The 18,608-nt window shown below is 41.2% G+C and overlaps 1 protein-coding gene across 1 annotated transcript in view; it reads left to right on the plus strand.

Moving 5' to 3' along the window:
* The first annotated feature begins 358 nt into the window (after positions 1-358).
* Positions 359-18,608, plus strand: part of SMARCAL1 (SWI/SNF related, matrix associated, actin dependent regulator of chromatin, subfamily a-like 1) — a 37,139-nt gene continuing 18,889 nt past the window's right edge. Inside the window, exons 1-8 of the mRNA XM_009582138.1 lie at positions 359-1,229; positions 1,916-1,966; positions 4,619-4,879; positions 6,096-6,146; positions 10,008-10,188; positions 11,162-11,312; positions 14,138-14,296; positions 16,054-16,119. Of these exons, the coding sequence (XP_009580433.1) occupies positions 359-1,229; positions 1,916-1,966; positions 4,619-4,879; positions 6,096-6,146; positions 10,008-10,188; positions 11,162-11,312; positions 14,138-14,296; positions 16,054-16,119 (1,791 nt within the window). The remainder of the gene's footprint in view (positions 1,230-1,915; positions 1,967-4,618; positions 4,880-6,095; positions 6,147-10,007; positions 10,189-11,161; positions 11,313-14,137; positions 14,297-16,053; positions 16,120-18,608) is intronic.

The raw sequence follows: 18,608 nt of genomic DNA on the forward strand, positions 1-18,608 counted from the left end.
AGAGAAGAGTGCTCAGAACTGTAGTGCAATAGGGGTTTTCTCCTTTTTCCATGTGTTTTATCTGTGTGGGACTAGTATGCAAAGCCCTAGCAGTAGCTGTCAGCATCTGCTTGCTGATAATGGCTCAGCATTGGTCTGACAGCTTTGCTGTACTACTAGGTTTTTATGTAGGATGAGTTACAGTAATTCTCGGTCACTAATAATACTGAGTTATCAACACAATAAGCATTTTTTGTCTCTTTTTGCCTCCCCCCGCCCCAAAAAATAGGCTGGCTTCCATTCCTGTAAAGAAGCAGGTGTTTCTGTGATTAATTCCCAATGCAGTTTTGATTCAGATATATTGTTTGAATTGTTGAAGATGTCATCAGGCCTTACAGAGGAACAAAAGAGAAGAATTGAAGAGAACCGCCAGAAGGCTTTGGCTAGGAGAGCAGAGAGGCTAGCAGCCCAGAGAGGTGGGCAGGTGGGGTTCACTGGACCTCAGGTGAAAGAACAGAGTCCAGGCAATAGGGGAAGCTTGAAGGAAGAAAACAATCATGTCAGGTTCATTAGCCAGCACCAACAGAATCCAAACAGTCCTGCGGAGCAGAAGAGCTGTCTTCAGAAAAATTATAATCATTACACTGCAAACCAACAGATGGCTGGTTCACATGGAGAGCAACAAAAGAATTGTTCAGAGGACTCGGAACAAGCAAGTGGCATTAAGCAGTTCCCTACAACAATCCCAAATTCTCTGAGTTATTCCCACAAACATTATTTGGATGCTGGTGGTCAGGAACATGGACAACAAGCTTTAATTAATCTTGGTGCATTCCAGCAGCCCAAGTGCTACCCACCTTTCAAAAACCCTGCAGAACCATCGCATCCTAGATTAATTGATAATGGGCACCCTGACAGTAGTAAAGATTTACAAAGTCAGAACAAATCTGCCATCAAATATGTTTTACCACCAAGCAGTGCCACCCCGAGTGATTCAGAAATGCTGATGAACACAAGCAGACCAACAGAAAGAGAAGGGGCAGGTGGTGCCTCTCAGGCTGGCAGTAGGATGCAGAAGCTGACCAGCTCTGCTGGTGCAGGCTCTACCTTTGAAGCTGCCTCTTGCAAGAAACCAAATAGTGTTACAAAAGGAAAATGTGTGAAATATGGGGAAGACCGATTCCAGGTCGAAATAGGGTATAATGCTGAACTCATAGCTGTGTTTAAGAAGATACCAAGCAAAAGCTATGGTAAGAATTGATTGTTTCCTGTTATCTCTATTTTACGTTGGATGGAAGTTTCAGTGTCTGATGGAACTGTAGTTGCTATGTGCTCTTAGCAGTGCAGCTATTGCTGGGGTGGAATATGTGGTATTAATGGAGGATTTGAAGAGTAAAGACAGCTGAAATTGGAAAGAAATTCTGGGCATAAATAGCTTGAACTTGGATTTAGCCAAGCAATCAGAAGCCCTGCTTTATCAACAGTGCTTTGAGAAGTTTAGTGACGACAGCTGGTCAGAGTCTTTTGGGAGTGAAGGAAGAGATGTTATTCATAAATTGGTATGGGAAAATGGGTCACTTCAGCTGTAGTTCAGAGCTGATGAGCTGATTCTGTTAACTGGGTTACTGAGAGCAGTGGAGTCTCCACCTTTTGGCTTGCATCTGATCTTTTCACCCTGCCTTTATTTGTTATATTCTACTTTTGTTTCCCGCCCATGTGTTGCTGCTCCCTGTGGCTGCTGCATTCTTCTTGTCTTAGTATTGATGTGCCCTATGGCTTTTTTGGGGTAATGTAGCTGTAAACTTGGGCATACTGTTTTTCAGATGTGTGTCGAAAAGTTTGCATGAGTAGATTGAATTCTCTCTTACCTTGCATGAACATTTCACAACAGCACTTTTTTCCTACCCCAAATGATTCATATTCTGCCCTATTTTAGATCCTGCTATGAAAAAATGGAATTTCAGCCTGGAAGATTACAACAGTTTCAGTAAGTAAATGGGTTGTTGAATGATACAAAAGAATCCAAATCTTGACCCCCTTCCTCTGCCTTCCATAATTACTATTTAGCTTTGTTATTGTCTGGAGTAATAAAAGTAGTGCTACTCAAACATGACACCCATCTTTTAGGCATCTAGCTTATAATATTTTTCTGACTCTTTGTAGTTGACTATAAATAATATAATTTTTCACCTAATCTAAATGCCAAGCGAAGGTTTAACTTCTTCTGCCATTGCTGAATTTTTCAGCAACCAATGAGTCTGATCATAGGAAAAATATCTGCTGTGCAGGTACATCATATGAGTCTGTATTGAGAACTGAGTGTGTTCCACTGGCTAATGCTTAATTTCTAGGTCCGTTCATGTATTTTCTTTTCTTTTTTTTTTTTTTTTAATGTATTTTCCTGTTAATTCTGGGTGGTAGAAAAGGAAAAAGGGAAATTCTCTAGGGCTCTGAGTGAGACTGAAAATGGATTTGCCTTTTTTTGGCATAACAAGGATAGCTTTATCTTTTCCTCTCCTGTTATTTTGTTCTGGGAAGATTGAGAGATGATAGAGGCAAACAGTTCAGGTAAGCTTTTCAAAAGCACATTGTATTGAAGCAAGTGATAAATCACTATTGATTTCAGTGGGAACAGAATTAGGCCTGTGTTGAGCACTTTGAAAAACCCACAGTTGAGTGCTGGTGTTTTAGCTTCCCATGTGGGTTGCCACACATTTATAATTTAAATGCTGCTGGTTTGCTTGAAGTGTATCAAGTACAGATGAGAGCAGAGTCTCTGCACCAAGGAGCTTGCAAATGAAGAGGATGGTTTTTAGAAATCAGGCTTTTTTCCTTAAAGCTATCAAATATATGAGTCGAAAGTTCCTGTTGACAAGGGAAGACAATATGTGATCAACATTGGACAACGATAGCAGGGGAAAAAATACCCTGAGAAAAGGGAAATGACTTTAAAGGGCCTTGGTTTGAAGTCTTGTAAGTGTAAAACCAATTATTTTAAAACTTCCCACTGTTAATTTTGTTCTTCTGAATAACGTCTTGTGTTACATTTTTTTCTTTGTCCTATGTATTAAACATGCAGTCAAGCCTAGAAACATATTGAAATAAAAGAGTGAAGTGTGGTGGGTTTTTTTCAATTTCTTTCAGTATTAGTTGTAGAGATGAGCTCTAACTATGCAATGCTAAAACAGTAGCATCTAAACTCTTTTGCTTGGTGCATTGGGAGGAGAAAGTGTAAATTGGTGGTTTCCTAGTCCTCTACTTCAAAAATTACTTTTACTTGATGCTCTTAAACTTCTTTGGAGTGGAAGCCTCTAATGCTTGGGTTTGCTCTGGAAGTCACTTTTTTAAAAATAAAGGCAGGTGAAATCCAAATGGCTTAATAACTGGTTAGGAAGAAAGTGTCTGAATTTGTTTCTTTTTCCCTATTTTTCCCTTTTCAAATCTTAACCACTGAACTGAAATTTGTTTAAGTTGTCCCATATCAGTAAGCTGGACTATTTAAAAAGAAGCAGCTTAACCCTCAAAGGACTAGATTCACCTGGGCTTACTCTAAACAGCTACTGGATAGGGGAGGTTGCCTCTCTTTACAAATACAAGGAGGCAGAATGTGCTTAGTGGTCTCCTGCTCATGAGTCTAATGGACTCTGGAGATGCTAGTGAATACTGTAGTACCTATGAGTTGGAGCCTTGGGGACAAGATTTATTATTTTGGTGCTGTAAAAATACAAGAAAAAATGGTTCTTGTTTCTTAACCATCACAGTTCAGCTATAGTAATAAAGACAACATATGGGTATAGATTGGCAGAGAGACACAGGGAAAAGTGGAACGTTTGTTAGTGTGGATAGCTGTGGTCTCAGGCTAACAGCTGTAAAATGCTGTGTCCCTTCTCTCCCCATGCCCTGGCATCATGACAGAAGTAGTTGCTGGTGATTAGTAAGATAGGAGTGCAGATGGCTGGGGGCAAGTACAAGTCTAACTGTAAGACATAATAGAATAAAGGGTGATGTACTTAAATTGTAACAAAGGAGATTTAGGGGTTTGGACTAGATTCCTTCCTGATATCCTTCCTACAGTATTGTGAGTATACAGCATTCCTCTTAGATGAGATTGCATATCAGACATTGACATGAAGCAGGAGGCAGGTATTTTTAGATCTTTCTCCTTTGCTGTTTGCAGAAGTACCTTCCCATCTTTTCAGGCACATAACTATTGATGCCCCTGACCATGCCCCTGTCCCTGCAACTTTGAAAAAGCTGTATGACTGTGTGCAATTTACTGCTGAATTTGGTTCTGCAGATTGCCTACCCTGGCCTAGTGAGCCACATTTTGGGACTGCTGACAGAGAGGGAGTGCAGTGACAATGCTGGACAGGCCCTTGTTCACCTACTGTCACATGTTCCCTCTGCCCCTGCTGTATTCTCTGTGGAAAGTCCCACCAACGTGCTCCTCCATCCCTCTCTCTATTCTTTGTCCCTGTGAGTGAAAGCAGGGAGTCATCATTCCTTTTAAACTTGAAGCTTCATGGTTTGTTTGTCATCCTCTTGTCCCTTCTCTTTCTGAAGCACCCTGTGCATCTTTAGTTTATCCGTGTTCTTTGTTATTAATTCTTTTCTGTGTATCTCATGCTTTTCTCCCTAGTGGAAGCAGCAAATCAACTTTCGTCAGTAATTCTGGCACCACTGGAAGGAGAAAATGGAGCTGGCTTGGCATCAGGCTCTCATTTCGTTGACAGTAGGGTTGATGTGAAATCCCTCTTGAAGATGTGTAAGAACTGGAAGAAACCCTCAGCCCTTGTCAAAGGAAAGTGCGTGCTGATCTCTCGCTTGCGGTTTGAGGTTGATATTGGGTATTCTGCAGAAGTGATAGGAGTGTTCAAACAGATGGGTTCCAGAAATTATGGTGAGTCTCTGGTTATTTCTGCTTTATTCTAATGATGTTTTTGGGGCTGCCCTTGAAGTGCTGTGAATGCTTCAGAGGAGAGAAATTGTGAGAGTACATCCCTCTGAAACAGCATGAGGGGATGTACTTGGTGAAGATTTTGAGAGCTCATGTAGTTCTGGTATAGTGCTGTATCTGTGTCCTGCTCTTTACTCGATGCCAGAACATGACCTCTTCTGGGCCTGTTAGCCAAGGTAATATTTCAGGACTCAGTGTGATTACATTTACTGTTGAGATGGGATGCACTGATAATTTGCCAGCAGTACGGAGGCCATGCATAAGTCCTTGTCTTTATTACCAAATGCAGTTGGACATTCTCATATTTCTCCTGCTTTACTGTGGTGTATAATGGCTGCAACTGCCTAAGCAGCTTGAGTTTACCAGCAGTTTTACAGGTATTTTTGAGGCAAATAGAACTGTAGAGCACTTTTTATTTTGGCATTCAGATTTCAATGGTAAATACCAGTTTTTCCCACTTGTAATGTGGGAAATGAGGCACAGACTGATGACGTGACCTGTGCAGTGTCACAGCAGGTCAGTGACAGCATGGGGAACAAGTCCTGGAGCTCTTGTTCTTTGGGCAGGGCTCCACCTGGCTCATCGTTTTTTTGTCTGACTCTGAATTCACTCTAACCTTCCCTGGAAGTTGTAGGCAGGTGCTACCCAGGGATAAACCTGCCAGACAAGTCTGGCATTCATGTTACATTTTGGGAATTGATGAATTGGGGAATTTCCTCTGTACCATCCTGAGCGCATCATCTGTAGGGTACAGAGGTACAACTGAAAGTGATTATGTTAGTGACTGAAATCAGAGTTTGTTGGTTAACAAATAGGAACCTTCATGCACATTCTTCATCCTTCTTGCAGTGAAGAGAAAGTGGTTGCTGAAATCCTTGAGCAGGTGTGTTCATTACAGTGGTTCATTAGGGGAGCTGACCTTGGCTTGCTCCGGTGATACCACCACTGCTAGATGTGTGCTCATACTTTTAAGTCTTCTTCAAACTGTTTGCTTAATGTGAAAGCAAACAGAGGAGAATTGATTGCTGAGCAAGGTAAGAATTCTTTTAAAGCAGTTCTGAAATGCAGAGCGTATGGATGGATAGCCATGTTCTTACGGACAGAGAAATCAGTCTTTTAAAAAAGAGACTTATGACAGTGTTTGTTGTAACTATTGCAGATATGAACACCAGAAAGTGGAATTTCCTGCTGGAGGACTATCCCAAACTAAGTGAGTAGCTGCGTTTTCCTGGTTAGGGCTATTTTCTGGGAGGCAAATGAATTCTAATTTCATTTCTTGGGCTAAGCCTTTTCACTCTGGGGAGATAAGTTGCTAATGAACCACGAAGCAGGTATTTTCCTGTTTTGTCAGACATTTACACTGTTTCCCCAGACTCAAAATTTTATAAATGTGTGTTATTCATGGCAGTCCTTTAGAGGCCCATTGGGAGGGTGGCTCTGTTTTGTCAGATTCTGCATTGAATTTCTGTACGTTTCTTAGAGCACATGGATGTATTTACTATCACAAAGTTATTTTTGTTGCTTATAACATACAGCAGCTCTGCTTGAACTAAGGAGTTGCAGGAGAATGGATTCCTCTGTTCCCACTTGCCAAATTTGAAGAGGTCGGCATGGTGGCTGCCAGGCCTTCCTGTCCTTACAGAAATTCTGTCTTACTGACTCTTTTTAACTGTGCTCCTCTTGTCCTCAGTGCCAAACTGCCTTGCTCCCTTTTGTGTGTATATCAATTTGTAAACTGGCACAGCCACCCCTTGCTTAGAAAACAAACACGTATCAGGCTGTTTTACTTCCAATTCTTTAAGTAGTGTGCACGGTGTTGTACTATTTCATTTCACACCCAGCAAATTTTGTTTTTCAGGTCAGAGCGCTAGGTTTTCAAGTTAACTGATGATTTCTGTAACAACCAGTTCATCCACAGTTACAGTCTGGGTGGTGACTGCCTAGCTGATTTTGTTCAGCCTCATATGTTACTGCTAGTAATAATGGCTTTGCAGGCAGCACACAACTGTTAAGTTTTTAATTTATGTATGAGGCAGGTTAGAATTCAGGTTGCTTCCGTAGCTGAGTTGATTGAGAGGCAAGCAAGACGAACTGCTTGTTTCTCTTGCAGAAGTGTGCAGATCTGCTTAAAGCAGAAGCATTCTTCTTGAAGCGGAATTTTGTACTCTACTAAAATGCTTCGGTGCTGATTGATGGATGCTTAAAAGAAAGCTTAGCAAAAAAATGTTTTTGAGAGCATCATATTTTCCCTTGCAAGTGGAATCTAAGCACGTAGTGTCGCTACAGTGTTCATTTCTTGGTAGAAGTTGATCAGTAGACTCAGTAATGCTGGTGAAACTGTGACTCACTGAACTGAAATGTAGAACTGTGGTTTTTTGTGTTTTGGTTTATTTTTTTAAAAAATGGATGCCATTTTGCAGAATAATCCAGTCTCAGCAGCATGTTCCTAGCACATCTGCTTCTTAGTTTTTTATGTTTAGTTAAGTTTATAGAATGCTTTGAGATTAATAACATTACGCAAGTCCTAAGTATTATAATTATTATTTATCATCCCAGTCAGCCTGTTGTGTTGGCCTTGGTACTCGTGTGAGGGTATGTGGCTGTGGAATTTGATTGGGGTGAGCTTCAGAAAGGTAATAAGCAAGGTGCTCTACACACGTCCTTAGAAAGTGTGACTGAGTGTTTCAGAGCTGAGATGCTGTTGCACAGAGTAGTTTTTCTCCAGCATGGGCTCCTGCTTCCATGGGATACCGAAGCACATTTAATAATTGAGTATCTGCATGCTCCTATGATGCATGTCTTAATAACGTTAGTAATGGTTGTAGCGCTAAAAGCCACATTGTGGGACCTTGTAGGAATGCCAGATCATGAAAACAAGTGAGTGTGTCTTGGGGGAGACTGTTATGAAACTCCAGGACTGGGATGTTGACAGCCCCTGATTTCAATGAGAGCTGATGATCTCTCTCAATTTGCTAAAAGGGCCTTTTGTACATGCAAAGGGCCTGATCCCGTAGCACGTGGTAGGCAGTCTGAGCAAACACATCATCTCCCAGTGTGTCACTCTCTCGACCATGCTGGCTGGCAGTTGGGTACATTGCATGAAGTATTCAGAATCCCACAGATTTAAGGAAAGCAAAAAAAAAAAATTTCTCCTTAAGTGTTCTTGCAGGGTGTAATTTGTGAGGGCATTTGAGGCTTCAAGCACGTGCCTTTTTGAGGTATAGCATTCGCTTTGTGCCAGTGCATTTACCTATGTCAAAATAAAAAAAATAAAAGAATTTTAAAAGGCTGGTTGCCATTTCCAGCAGAGATATCTCTTAGCTGGGAACTGTTTGTAGAGGTTAATGTTTCTTTGCCTAGTTGCTCAGTCATCTTTATATAAAGGTCACTTCAGTAAAAAATGTCTGTTGGATGAATCATGCTAGTGGCAGATATATCTTAATCGCTCTCCCAGCTCATGTACAGAACAATAGCAACAGAATTATCAGTGAGCAAATTGTAGCAATTATGCTAACACATAGCAGTCTGTGAGTGTAATAACAAGCTTGTGCTGTACTTTGGGTGGAGAGAGTTCCTGCTATTGAAGAAGTATAAATTAAACTGGAGAGTTTAAAAAGTTTGGTCATTGCCCAACCACAAATGGAAATCTTTTCATATGTATATTTCTTGGAATTGCTTTCCCCCTTCATATGGCAGGGGTCCATTCTGCTGCTTTCCTCTTGGAGATAACTGAAATGAAAATACCTAGCTGAATTCTGGAGGTGCATTTACTCCTGGTATAGTGAGTTCTTATTTCAGTTTGCATAGCTCTGGTTATTTTTGCAAGCAGAGTTGTTTTATGTCTTCCTGACTTCATATACAAACCAACCACTAAATAAAAAAAAGATGCTTCCTGCAATAAAGGATCTGTGCACATGCATTGTGTTCCTAGTGTGGCAGTGTCTTTTGTTTCTCAGTCAGTGGTCAAAGATTGATTACTAAGCAAGTTTTCCTGGTCCTAGCTCACTGCATATTTTAAACTGGTATTTGTTTTCATAGAAACTTACTGTTGGACTAAAAAGAAATACTTTTTAGCTTTTTGGGATGGGATAGAGAGGTTACTGGAGGGGACTGAAATAAGGTTGTCTAGGAGGAGAATTGCCCTGACGCTTTGCTTGTTGTGATGCATGGGTTGAAAAGATGAAGGCCCTGAGGTCTTTGCATAATGGAGGCTGGGCATCCCTTTAGTTTGACTGGGAAGTTTTTAAGCTGCAGGTAAAGCTGAGAGGGCTAATGGCTGAAACAACAGTAGTGGTGAGGGACTCAAGTGGCTGCCTGTGGGCTGGTTCTGGCCCGCAAGCTACGTTTGTCCAGGAGAACAGCAGTGGACACCAGCTGAGCAGGGAGTTGCTGTTGGTACCATGTCCCTGAAGGATGTTTGTCAGAGCACTGCTGATGGTGGTACAAGAGCAGTTTCTCTGAGTCTCAAGGTGCTTCCTGTTTTGTTATCCAAACATGGTAAACAAGAGGTGATAAAGTGGAGACAGAGCCAAACCTGTGTGAATTTGGGGAACAAGAGGAGAAGAGAGTTTTCAAAGCTGAAGATGTATGATCTTCTTTAGGTAACTGTGTCTCAGGTCACTCCTGATCACTCAGGGATGGTGGAGACCTCAGAGGTGTTTAATGCAGAATGCCAAGGTCAAGATAAAGATGCCCCTGCCTTCTAGGCTTCAGGAGCTCTTTTGTTCACATCCATACTTTTATTTCTGAGTAAAGTATGCCCTAAGCTGCTCTCAGTGTGAATAATCCAGCTCCGGCTGTATTAGTAGCAATCACCTCTGAATGATGGCATCAGACTTTCAGTTTTTTATAACCAAGTCTAAATACGAAGGGAGGAGATGTGCTTCATCGTGTGGTTCTAAAATAGACTTCAGGGAGGAGGCCAGGCCAACACCTGTGCATGATGCAGTGCTTTCTTGAGCTGTTTCAGGATAGGAAATAATATTGTTGGTGGGGGTTGTGCCCTGACATCCATAGTGTAAGTTGTGTGTATGTTGCCCCTTCTGATAATAAACTGCTCTGTTCTTTGCAGTGGAAGTGTTACAGAGCCTTGTGTCAGTAGAAGTGGAGCCACTGCCTGAGGCAGTAATACAAACCTTTGCTGCTCAAATACAAAGATCTACATCACAGACAGACGTTCCTGATGCTGACCTTTCAGTAGTGGACTCCAAAATTGTGACGAGCCTCATGCCCTTTCAGCGGGAAGGTGTGAAGTATGTCCTTTTTGCATGCTGTTAAAAGCTAGTCCTTACCTAGAATTGTGTACTTTATATTGGTGCCCAGGCTGCATTCTCTTCCATGGAGGGCTCCATGTTTCTCCAGAGTCTTGGGCTGTTACACTCTGGCACTCTGGGCTCTTGGTTGTTTGGTATGGTATGGTTTGTTTTGTTGTTTGTTTTGGGGTTTTTTTGAATTTTTTTTTTTTTGAGTGACACATCTATTCAGTTTTTAGCTAGAATTCTTCATCATGAGTCAGGAGGAAAGTAGCATTTTGCTAGTCTCATAAAACTGTTTGAATGAGACATCTCTGATCTCCCTCTTGTGATTCAGTATGTGCCTAATTGTCATATGATTTTTTTTATTTTGTAAGGTCATAATTTTTTTTTCCCCCAGGTGCATCTCTTTTGTTGTTGTTGTTTTTTAAATATTAACTACACATGGGAAAGTGCCAGGAAATGGGACCCAGGCCCTGAAAAATTTAAAATTACTCGTATGTAGAGATAAACTTTAAAATGTCCCTGCCCCCATCATATACGGTCATTAGTTGTTGACTTCAAGATGCAATCCAGGAAAGTCTGTACTTACTGGTGTTAAAGTGGCATTGTTATTAACAGTATTTTCTTAGCTCAGCCAGGATGAACTCTGGGACAGAATGTGAGTAATATTATGGAAAGAATGTGCTTTAAATAATTGTAAGGTCTTGAGACTACTCCTCATATGAAATCAAAGTCTCTAAGGACTGGGCTGAACCACTCTATTCAAGAGCTTCCAAGCTTTGAGAGATGTGAGATCTGCTTACCTGTGTTAAGACCAAGGGAGAAGATCCAGGTTTACTGAAGAACCCAGATCACTTCCAGGTGATCCACATTATAGGCTTGGTGGTGAGTTGTGCTCATCTTGGTTGCCAGGACAGATAGTAACCCATTTCTTGACTCTTACTTATTTCCCCCTCTCTTTTTTCCCCAGTTTCGCAATTTTAAGAAATGGACGTTTACTTGTTGCGGATGACATGGGCTTGGGCAAGACCATCCAGGCAATCTGCATTGCTGCATATTACCGAAAGGAATGGCCCTTGCTGGTGGTGACTCCTTCTTCCGTGAGGTTTACATGGGCAGAGGTACTGTGAGCTTGAGCATGTGCAGGTGGCCAGTAGAGGGCATGTGTGATGGTTATGCTGTGTGGCACTCTGTACAAGTTAAAATTTTAAAAAAATGTGTATTAAGGGGAAGAAACTAAAATTTGTACTCATTTAGAAAGATGAGCGGGGGAAATTGCTTGGCATTGACTGTATGATATATGCTGATTTTCTTTTATTGGCCGATTTTCTTTTTGTGGTCCAGCTGATCTGTTGGAACGAGGGAGATCTAGAGAAAATATCTCCTCTGACCCTCTGTTAACTTTGTTCCTGCAAATCAGCTGGCTCCAAGGGGGTGTTTTACTCATCAGTGTCAAAGACAATAGTTGCATTCAAGCAATTGTCTGTTGTATTCAAGCCCTTCATAGCAGTATTTGCCAGTCCCTTGGCTGGAAGCCCAGATGCTGGGATTCTCCGCTCGGTTCAAGAGGCCCCGTTATCATCATTAAGTGTCTGTCATAATATGTCTTTTGGCCTGTCCAATGTATGCTGCTGACTCCTCTGAGTCCTTTATTAATGTTGATCAGAAGCCCAAGAAAGCTTGCATGGTTGGGAGATGTATCTTGAAATAAATCATTGTCATGACTTGTACACTGAGGCTGTTGGGTTGCCATAGGCTAGTGAAATGTTCACTGTGGGAGAAAAAGATGAGCCAGAGGTTTTAGGTCAGTAATTTCATGCCTGAGCAGGAGAGAGTGGAAATTTAACTTTCCCTGGAATATTGCATTGATGAGAAGTGTATTGGTCGGGATTTGCTGGTTTTGTGCTGTAACCAGGTTGTTAGAGCAGTTTGGCTTGTGTTTTCGCGTCCAGTAGTGCAACAAAATGTTGGGTGACAAGAAAAGAAAATTGTTTACTGAACAAGGGAGCGATGCTCATAATGTTTGATATTTCAAAGGCCTGTAGACCTCTGGGTCTAACCTGAATCCATGGCTTCTGTGGGATACCTACCAGGAACAATTTGGGGCCTGGTTTCCTGAAGTACAGGGCACCTGCAGCTGAACTCCTACCTCCTGCTTCAAGAGATTTAAGCAATATGAGTTCTTTTTTTTTTTTTTTTTTTTTTCCTCTCCTTTCCCTTTGAGTGCTTGATTTCCTCTTTCTTCCCCTACTAACAACTCCCCAGGAGGGTTGTGGGAGATGTTTTGTTAGGATATTTGCTTTAGAAAGATCTGTGTTGCTTTGTGGGTATGTGAAGGATGCAAGTCTAAGAAAACTGTGTCACAGAAAGTGGAATAAAGTGGAGTTTATTATGGTCTGTAATCTACTCTGTTCATTCTTGCACAGATGTGTTTTACTGTAATGGTAGAAGCTTTTGTGGTGTCTCTGGAGCTGAATTGCCAGAAATTGTCTTCATCTCAGAGTTGTTGGCGTTTTATTTTGGCTTTCTGGGCTCCGGCCACTGAATGTCTTTATATTCAAGGTGCCATAGGAAGCTAGCAGGAAGATGTGAGGTACTCTTGGGTGAGAAGTACTGCAGCCATGTGCATTTGAGTTCAGCATTGAAACTTAAATAATTAATGGTCAGGACAGTTTCAAAGCACTTCTTGCGGACAAAGGTCAGCATCAAGTGAGAAGAAATAGGATCACTTTTATGGTGTGAATTAGTCTCATGTCCTTTATAAAAGGAGAGGGCAGTACAGGTAGGAGCTTCTAGATACTTTCCCACTGCTGCCACCTTTGTCCAAGTTTTGAATTAGCGTAGGCCACATATTTTTTGGTTGGGATCTAACCTTGCCTGCATGTTGGCCCATTTTGGTTGTGGTGCTTACCATAAGTGGTGAAGGATAGTTAATTGTTAGTTTTGCACATACTGAGAAATGTGGGAAGCTCACATTTAACTCCTTTGGCTGCTGCATGTGGTTGATGAACAGAGGAGAGGAATGAGACTTGGGGAATTTCCACAAGTGAAGAGCCTAGAGGCAGAAATGCCATTTCCCATCACCACTCCTTGGATACATTTCTGTAGGGACCAGATCCTGATTGCTAAAGCCCCAGCCACTTCTCTACAGAGCAACATCAGCAGAACTCAAATGTTGTGGAGAGGTTGGTGTCACTGGGGACACAATTACAAGGGAAATGGTGGGTGCTCAGTAGCTAACAGATGGGTTTGGGGGAGGATATCTTGCTCTGGTGTGTGGAGCCTTTCAAGAGGTTGATTTGAGTGACTATCACCACATGTATTTCAGCTGCTGTCATAGAGCAGCTGGTGTGTTGTCAACTTGATCTTTTCATTTTGTTTGTTTAGTTGGGTTTTTTTTTGTAGACTTTTTAAGAAGGAGAGGTAGTAGAAGAGTTTTTTGTTGATCTGGATGAGTTGTACTTCATCCTTACTGTAGAGTAAACATTGCTATAGTGAGAGATGTTTACTGCTTAGAAGTTTGTGTTTCACAGCCTGAGGGTTCCTGTTGAGTGGGAAAACTAAATTTCCCTGTCAGTAGTGGTCACTACATTCTCTGGCTCTGAGCATAGCAGGTAACATTGTCAGGAAGTTATGCACATTTTTACTATTAGATTAGATATTTTTTTTTTTCAGTAAGATGCAAGAAGAGAGCATGTTTGAGCCTTCCTAGCTGTGCAAGGTAGATTTGGCCTTATAGCCTGAGTTCTGTTCTTGATCTTCCCATTACTAGAGTTTTTGCCTTGGGAAGGCTGCTTACCCTTACTGTGCTCCCAGCTGATGTCTAATGGCGGGTGGGGTGGCTCCATGTTCTAAGCATTCATGAGGATGCTCTGTGAAGTGCATTGGGATCCCAACAGAGGACATAAGCACCAGAATGCAATTAATTGCTTTCCTCTTCCTCCAGGCATTTCACAGGTGGCTTCCATCCTTGAATCCAGGTAGCACCAATGTCATAGTGACTGGCAAAGACAACCTAACAGCAAGCTTGATCAACATCATCAGCTTTGACCTCCTCAGCAAGATGGACAAGCAACTTAAGAGCACTTTCCAAGTAGTTATTATTGTAAGTGGTCCACCAAAATTTTGAAATTATGCTGCAAATGTGTTGTACAGCAGTGTGAAGTGGGCCTTATTTAGGACTGAAAGTATCTTGTAATTGTGGCTGTGATCACAGCTCTCTTCATGGGTAGAAGCAGGAGGTTCCTCTGAAACCTTTTGAGATAACTAGTAGAGTTTTAATTCCTTTTTGATTCCTGAGGCTGTGTTTTCTCTTTTACTGGTTATGGTGCCTCTCTGATTTCATTGTGGTTGGGCATGTCCTCTGCTGGAGAGCAACGTGTTTAATGTGGTGTGTCAATACAATAGTCTTGGAATTGTATCTTTTTAAGGGGATTGGACTTCAGGGTGGTGTTAGTGTTTATCCGGTAAACCAGATAACCTCTCAACATCAAGTATGTGGGTAAAGCATCAAAAAATCTCCCTTTGCTTGTGTTCCACTGACAATTAGCATTAAGCCTTCTTCGATCACTTGTATAATTTCTTTTGTAAATTACTTCAAAATCAATTTTTTAACCTTTTACAGAGCCATGGTAAAAGGCATTTTTCTAGATTTCAGTTACTAAAAATTCAAAACATCAGTGTTTCAAATCAGGCTTGGGTCAATAGAGACCAAAAGTGTCTACGTAGCTTACTATGAGTGATGTTCTCAGTCTAGTTTTCAGCACATATATGCACCTGTCCCTAAGATCATGACAATTGGAACATAATAATCCTTTTGTTTCTCAGGATCAGATGGGAATGTGGGAACAGATGGAGTTCTTTGGAGACCAAACTACTCATGGGGGAATTGATTTTTTTCCCCTGCCCCTTCTCTGACAAGACATTCTGTCAGGGTGGAAATGCAGATTGTTACTTTTGTATGCTGGTGCTTGGAGTAGAGGGACTTGGGCTCTAGGGCTACTGCCCTGGAACCCTTTTACCAGCCCTGAGCTGGCAGATGTTCCTTCTGTGTGTTTATATGTTCAAATTTGGACCCTGTATATGTTTTTACAGATGAGAGCACACTACTGAGTGCTGAGCTTCCCTGCTTTTTCTTCCAATCTTCTTCTGATGGCTTGGAACATTAATGTAGCTTATTTGTTAATCAGGAGGGAGAAGGCTGTGCCTTAGAGGCTAAGCAGTTGTATTGTCTTTGCATGCATGGTTGCTTGCTCATCCACATGTGGAAAGATGAGAATGTACCCTTGGAGGGCGCTGATTACTTTTTGTGTCTAAGTTCTGCCTTGCTACAGCAGTAGAAATGAAGCCTGTTTGGGGGTGATGTCTCAAGTAGGAGGCTATTATCCACCTGGTGAGCCCTATCAGCAGAACAGCTGGATCCTAATTAGATTTCTTTTTTTTCCTTATTGTTTTCATTAACCCCTTATTTAGGGAAGTGGCACTGTATAGGCCTCCTATGTTTGCTGCATTTAAAGGACACATAGGGGCAAATGAGTATCAATGGTGGAAATAATGTTCCTCTTTCTCCTTCCCTCTCCAGCCCCCTATGCTCACTTGTTTGCGGTTGTTTGAGATTCATGGCTTTAAGGTTTGATTTCTTTTCCATTTACTTGCAGGTGCGGGTTTGAACGTAGGAAGCTTGCTACTCTCCATGCTGTCTTTTCATTTAGAATTTGAAGTGACTATCCCAGTGCTTCAAATATCCTCTGGGATGATAGGATTGTAATATTAGATAGCTGAGAATACTGGGAATTTGTTCTGTAGCTTGCAGTTGGACGATGGATCAGAACTGTCTTCACTTTCATGCTTGTTTTGTTTCAGGATGAATCTCATTTCCTAAAGAACATAAAAACTGCACGATGCCGAGCTGCCATGCCTCTACTCAAGGTGCGTATTCTGGGTGCCCAACCTCCAGCAGTTAAGGTCAGGCTCCCAAAGCAGTGTTGCTCCATTTACCAGGTTTAGGAGCCAGCAACTGAATTCTGTTGTTGTGCAAGTGGAAATCCAGGTAACGTTGTAGACCCAATAGCAAAATTTGTCTCTGGCTTAACCACTTGTTTCCGTACAAATGTTAGATGGTAAGACCTAACAAAGGAACTTCAGAAGCTCCCTTCATCTAACTGTGGTACTGCCACTGAGGAGTTTTATGGTGATGGGAAAAAGGGAATGTCAAAACTTACTGAATGGATTCAGGGAGAGTAGAAAGAATATAGTAGTGTCAATGTAGCTTGTTTAATGGAAATAATCATTATCAATTACTTCTTGGCACACAAACCACTGCTGTATATCAAAATGACATTACCTAGGTCCCTTCCTTGGCTTTGGTTTTGGGCTCCACTCTGTTACTGCAAGCTTCCAATGTATTTGTGTGGCTGGGGTTCAGGAGCACTCCTGCTGGTTAAATGTACAGAACTAGCAGGAAATGGCAGAATGTGAGGTTAGCAAGACAAGTGGCCCACAGAAGGGAGGCAAAATTCAAGTATGCGATAGCAGGAGAAATGTAAATTTTAATGTCTGCCTGTTGTCCTGGGGTCAAAGAATCAAACTCTCCCTGGTAGCCTCTAGCAGATTAAAGTTACGAGTAGTTTCTAGACACTGCAGAGTCTGTACGTTAGAACAAGGTAGATGCAGTTCCTCTTCAGCAATTATCAGCAAGTATATATAAAGAGAAGATTTGATCTGTGATGGCTTTATAGCAACCAACTTTCATATGCAAGATTCTTAATGGCAAGCTGAAGGTGGTTATCTGTGAATAACTTCATTGTTCTCTTTAAAGGCCTGACTCTTGTCTTCTCTTGCCTTTCAAATCACTTCAGGCTTTTAATGTTTGGAAACTAAGTAGGAGGTCCAATTTTATGAGCAGTTTGAAGTACAATAGGGTGTATGTCTGAAAATGGTGGAAAATAACAAATTTGTCTCGTTGCAAAACGCTTGAAAAACAGTCTCATCCTTTCCTACTTGTAGCTTGTCAAAATTATTTGCAGGCTACAAGATATGAGAGTGAAAGATGGTAGCTGTTAAGCAGAGGTTAATTGCCTGTATGAACTTATTCAGAATTTACAGTTTTATGCTGTCACATCACTGGTCTTAGAGAATTGAGAACTGGTGCTTCTGAAACTGAATTTCAGTCTTCTGAAAGCATTAAGAGTTTCATGTTCATATCTTGCATTATCTCACCTGCAAACAGCATACAGTACCAGATGTTTCATGTTAGATGTTCAGGTAAATTTGATTCTCCTGCTTCCTGTCTATAACTTCTGAAGCGAGTATTTGCTGTAATAGTCACTCTTCTGCCCTCCTTGCTTTCCAACACAGGCATTTTGCTCTAAAACTAGTCCCTTTGGCAGCTTTGTCTTCAACTACTAGTGAGTGATGCTGTGTTCCCTACTGGCACAGCACATCACAGCAATACTTTCGTATTTGAAAGAACTGCCAAAATATGAGAAGTTTTCATCACTTGAATACTGGATTTAACAACTATACTGTGTCATCTTTATAGTAAATAGTCAATGGGGTAAAAATGGGAGTATTTTCGGTATTTTACATGATACTTTGAGATTATTGAATAAGAGGCATTGATAAACATGCTGCTGAGGATAATATTCTTGCTCTTGCCTTCTTCATGTTAAAAGGATTAGAGCAGTACTGGGGCTCTTAGAAGAGACCAAAAAAAGCTGTATCCATAGGCAAGCCCTTGATAAGTACACTGCTTCTAGTACCTCAGTCCCTATCTCAAGGTCACAGTGTGAAGCCAAGCCAGTGCTGTAACCAGAGCCCCTTGGAGCCAACTCATGCCTTGACTACCTTCTAAGCATTGTCATTTCTAACTGTTGTTAGCATTATACTACTTTAAACTTTCTGAAATTGCCATAGTAGCTTATATTTCCTATGAGGTTCCCAACATCCTAAAGCATGAAGGCTTAGCCTTGATCTGACTTTTGGAGGCAGAAAAGAAGAAGAAAAAACACCTAAGAAATGTGATCCTTGGTCCTTACATGCTACAAAGATTTGTGAGTCCATAATGACACTGGATAGATCTAAGTTAAAATGTTTCTAAACCTGAAATGTTTCTGTCACTTCCATATGTACTTAATGGATTCTTTTTATCTCAATAGAATCTGCTCCTGTGACTTCTCCATTTGAATAATAAGTAAAATGTTGCGAGTTTAGAGAGAACTGCACAATTATCAGATTAAATCAATGCATTCATAATAAAGATGACTTACCTTGGATATTAATTTCCAATCTGCCTTGTTAGACAGCCAAGCTGAATCTCCACCTCTGAAATGTTTAACCCATGGTTACAGCATTTAAAGCCTCATTTTAGTTTTAATATCTGACATTGACCAGTTTTTAAAATGAAGTGGTATTTTTAA

This window comes from Fulmarus glacialis, unplaced genomic scaffold (genome assembly GCF_000690835.1).
Source record: "Fulmarus glacialis isolate BGI_N327 unplaced genomic scaffold, ASM69083v1 scaffold33517, whole genome shotgun sequence".
Classification (NCBI taxonomy): domain Eukaryota; kingdom Metazoa; phylum Chordata; class Aves; order Procellariiformes; family Procellariidae; genus Fulmarus; species Fulmarus glacialis.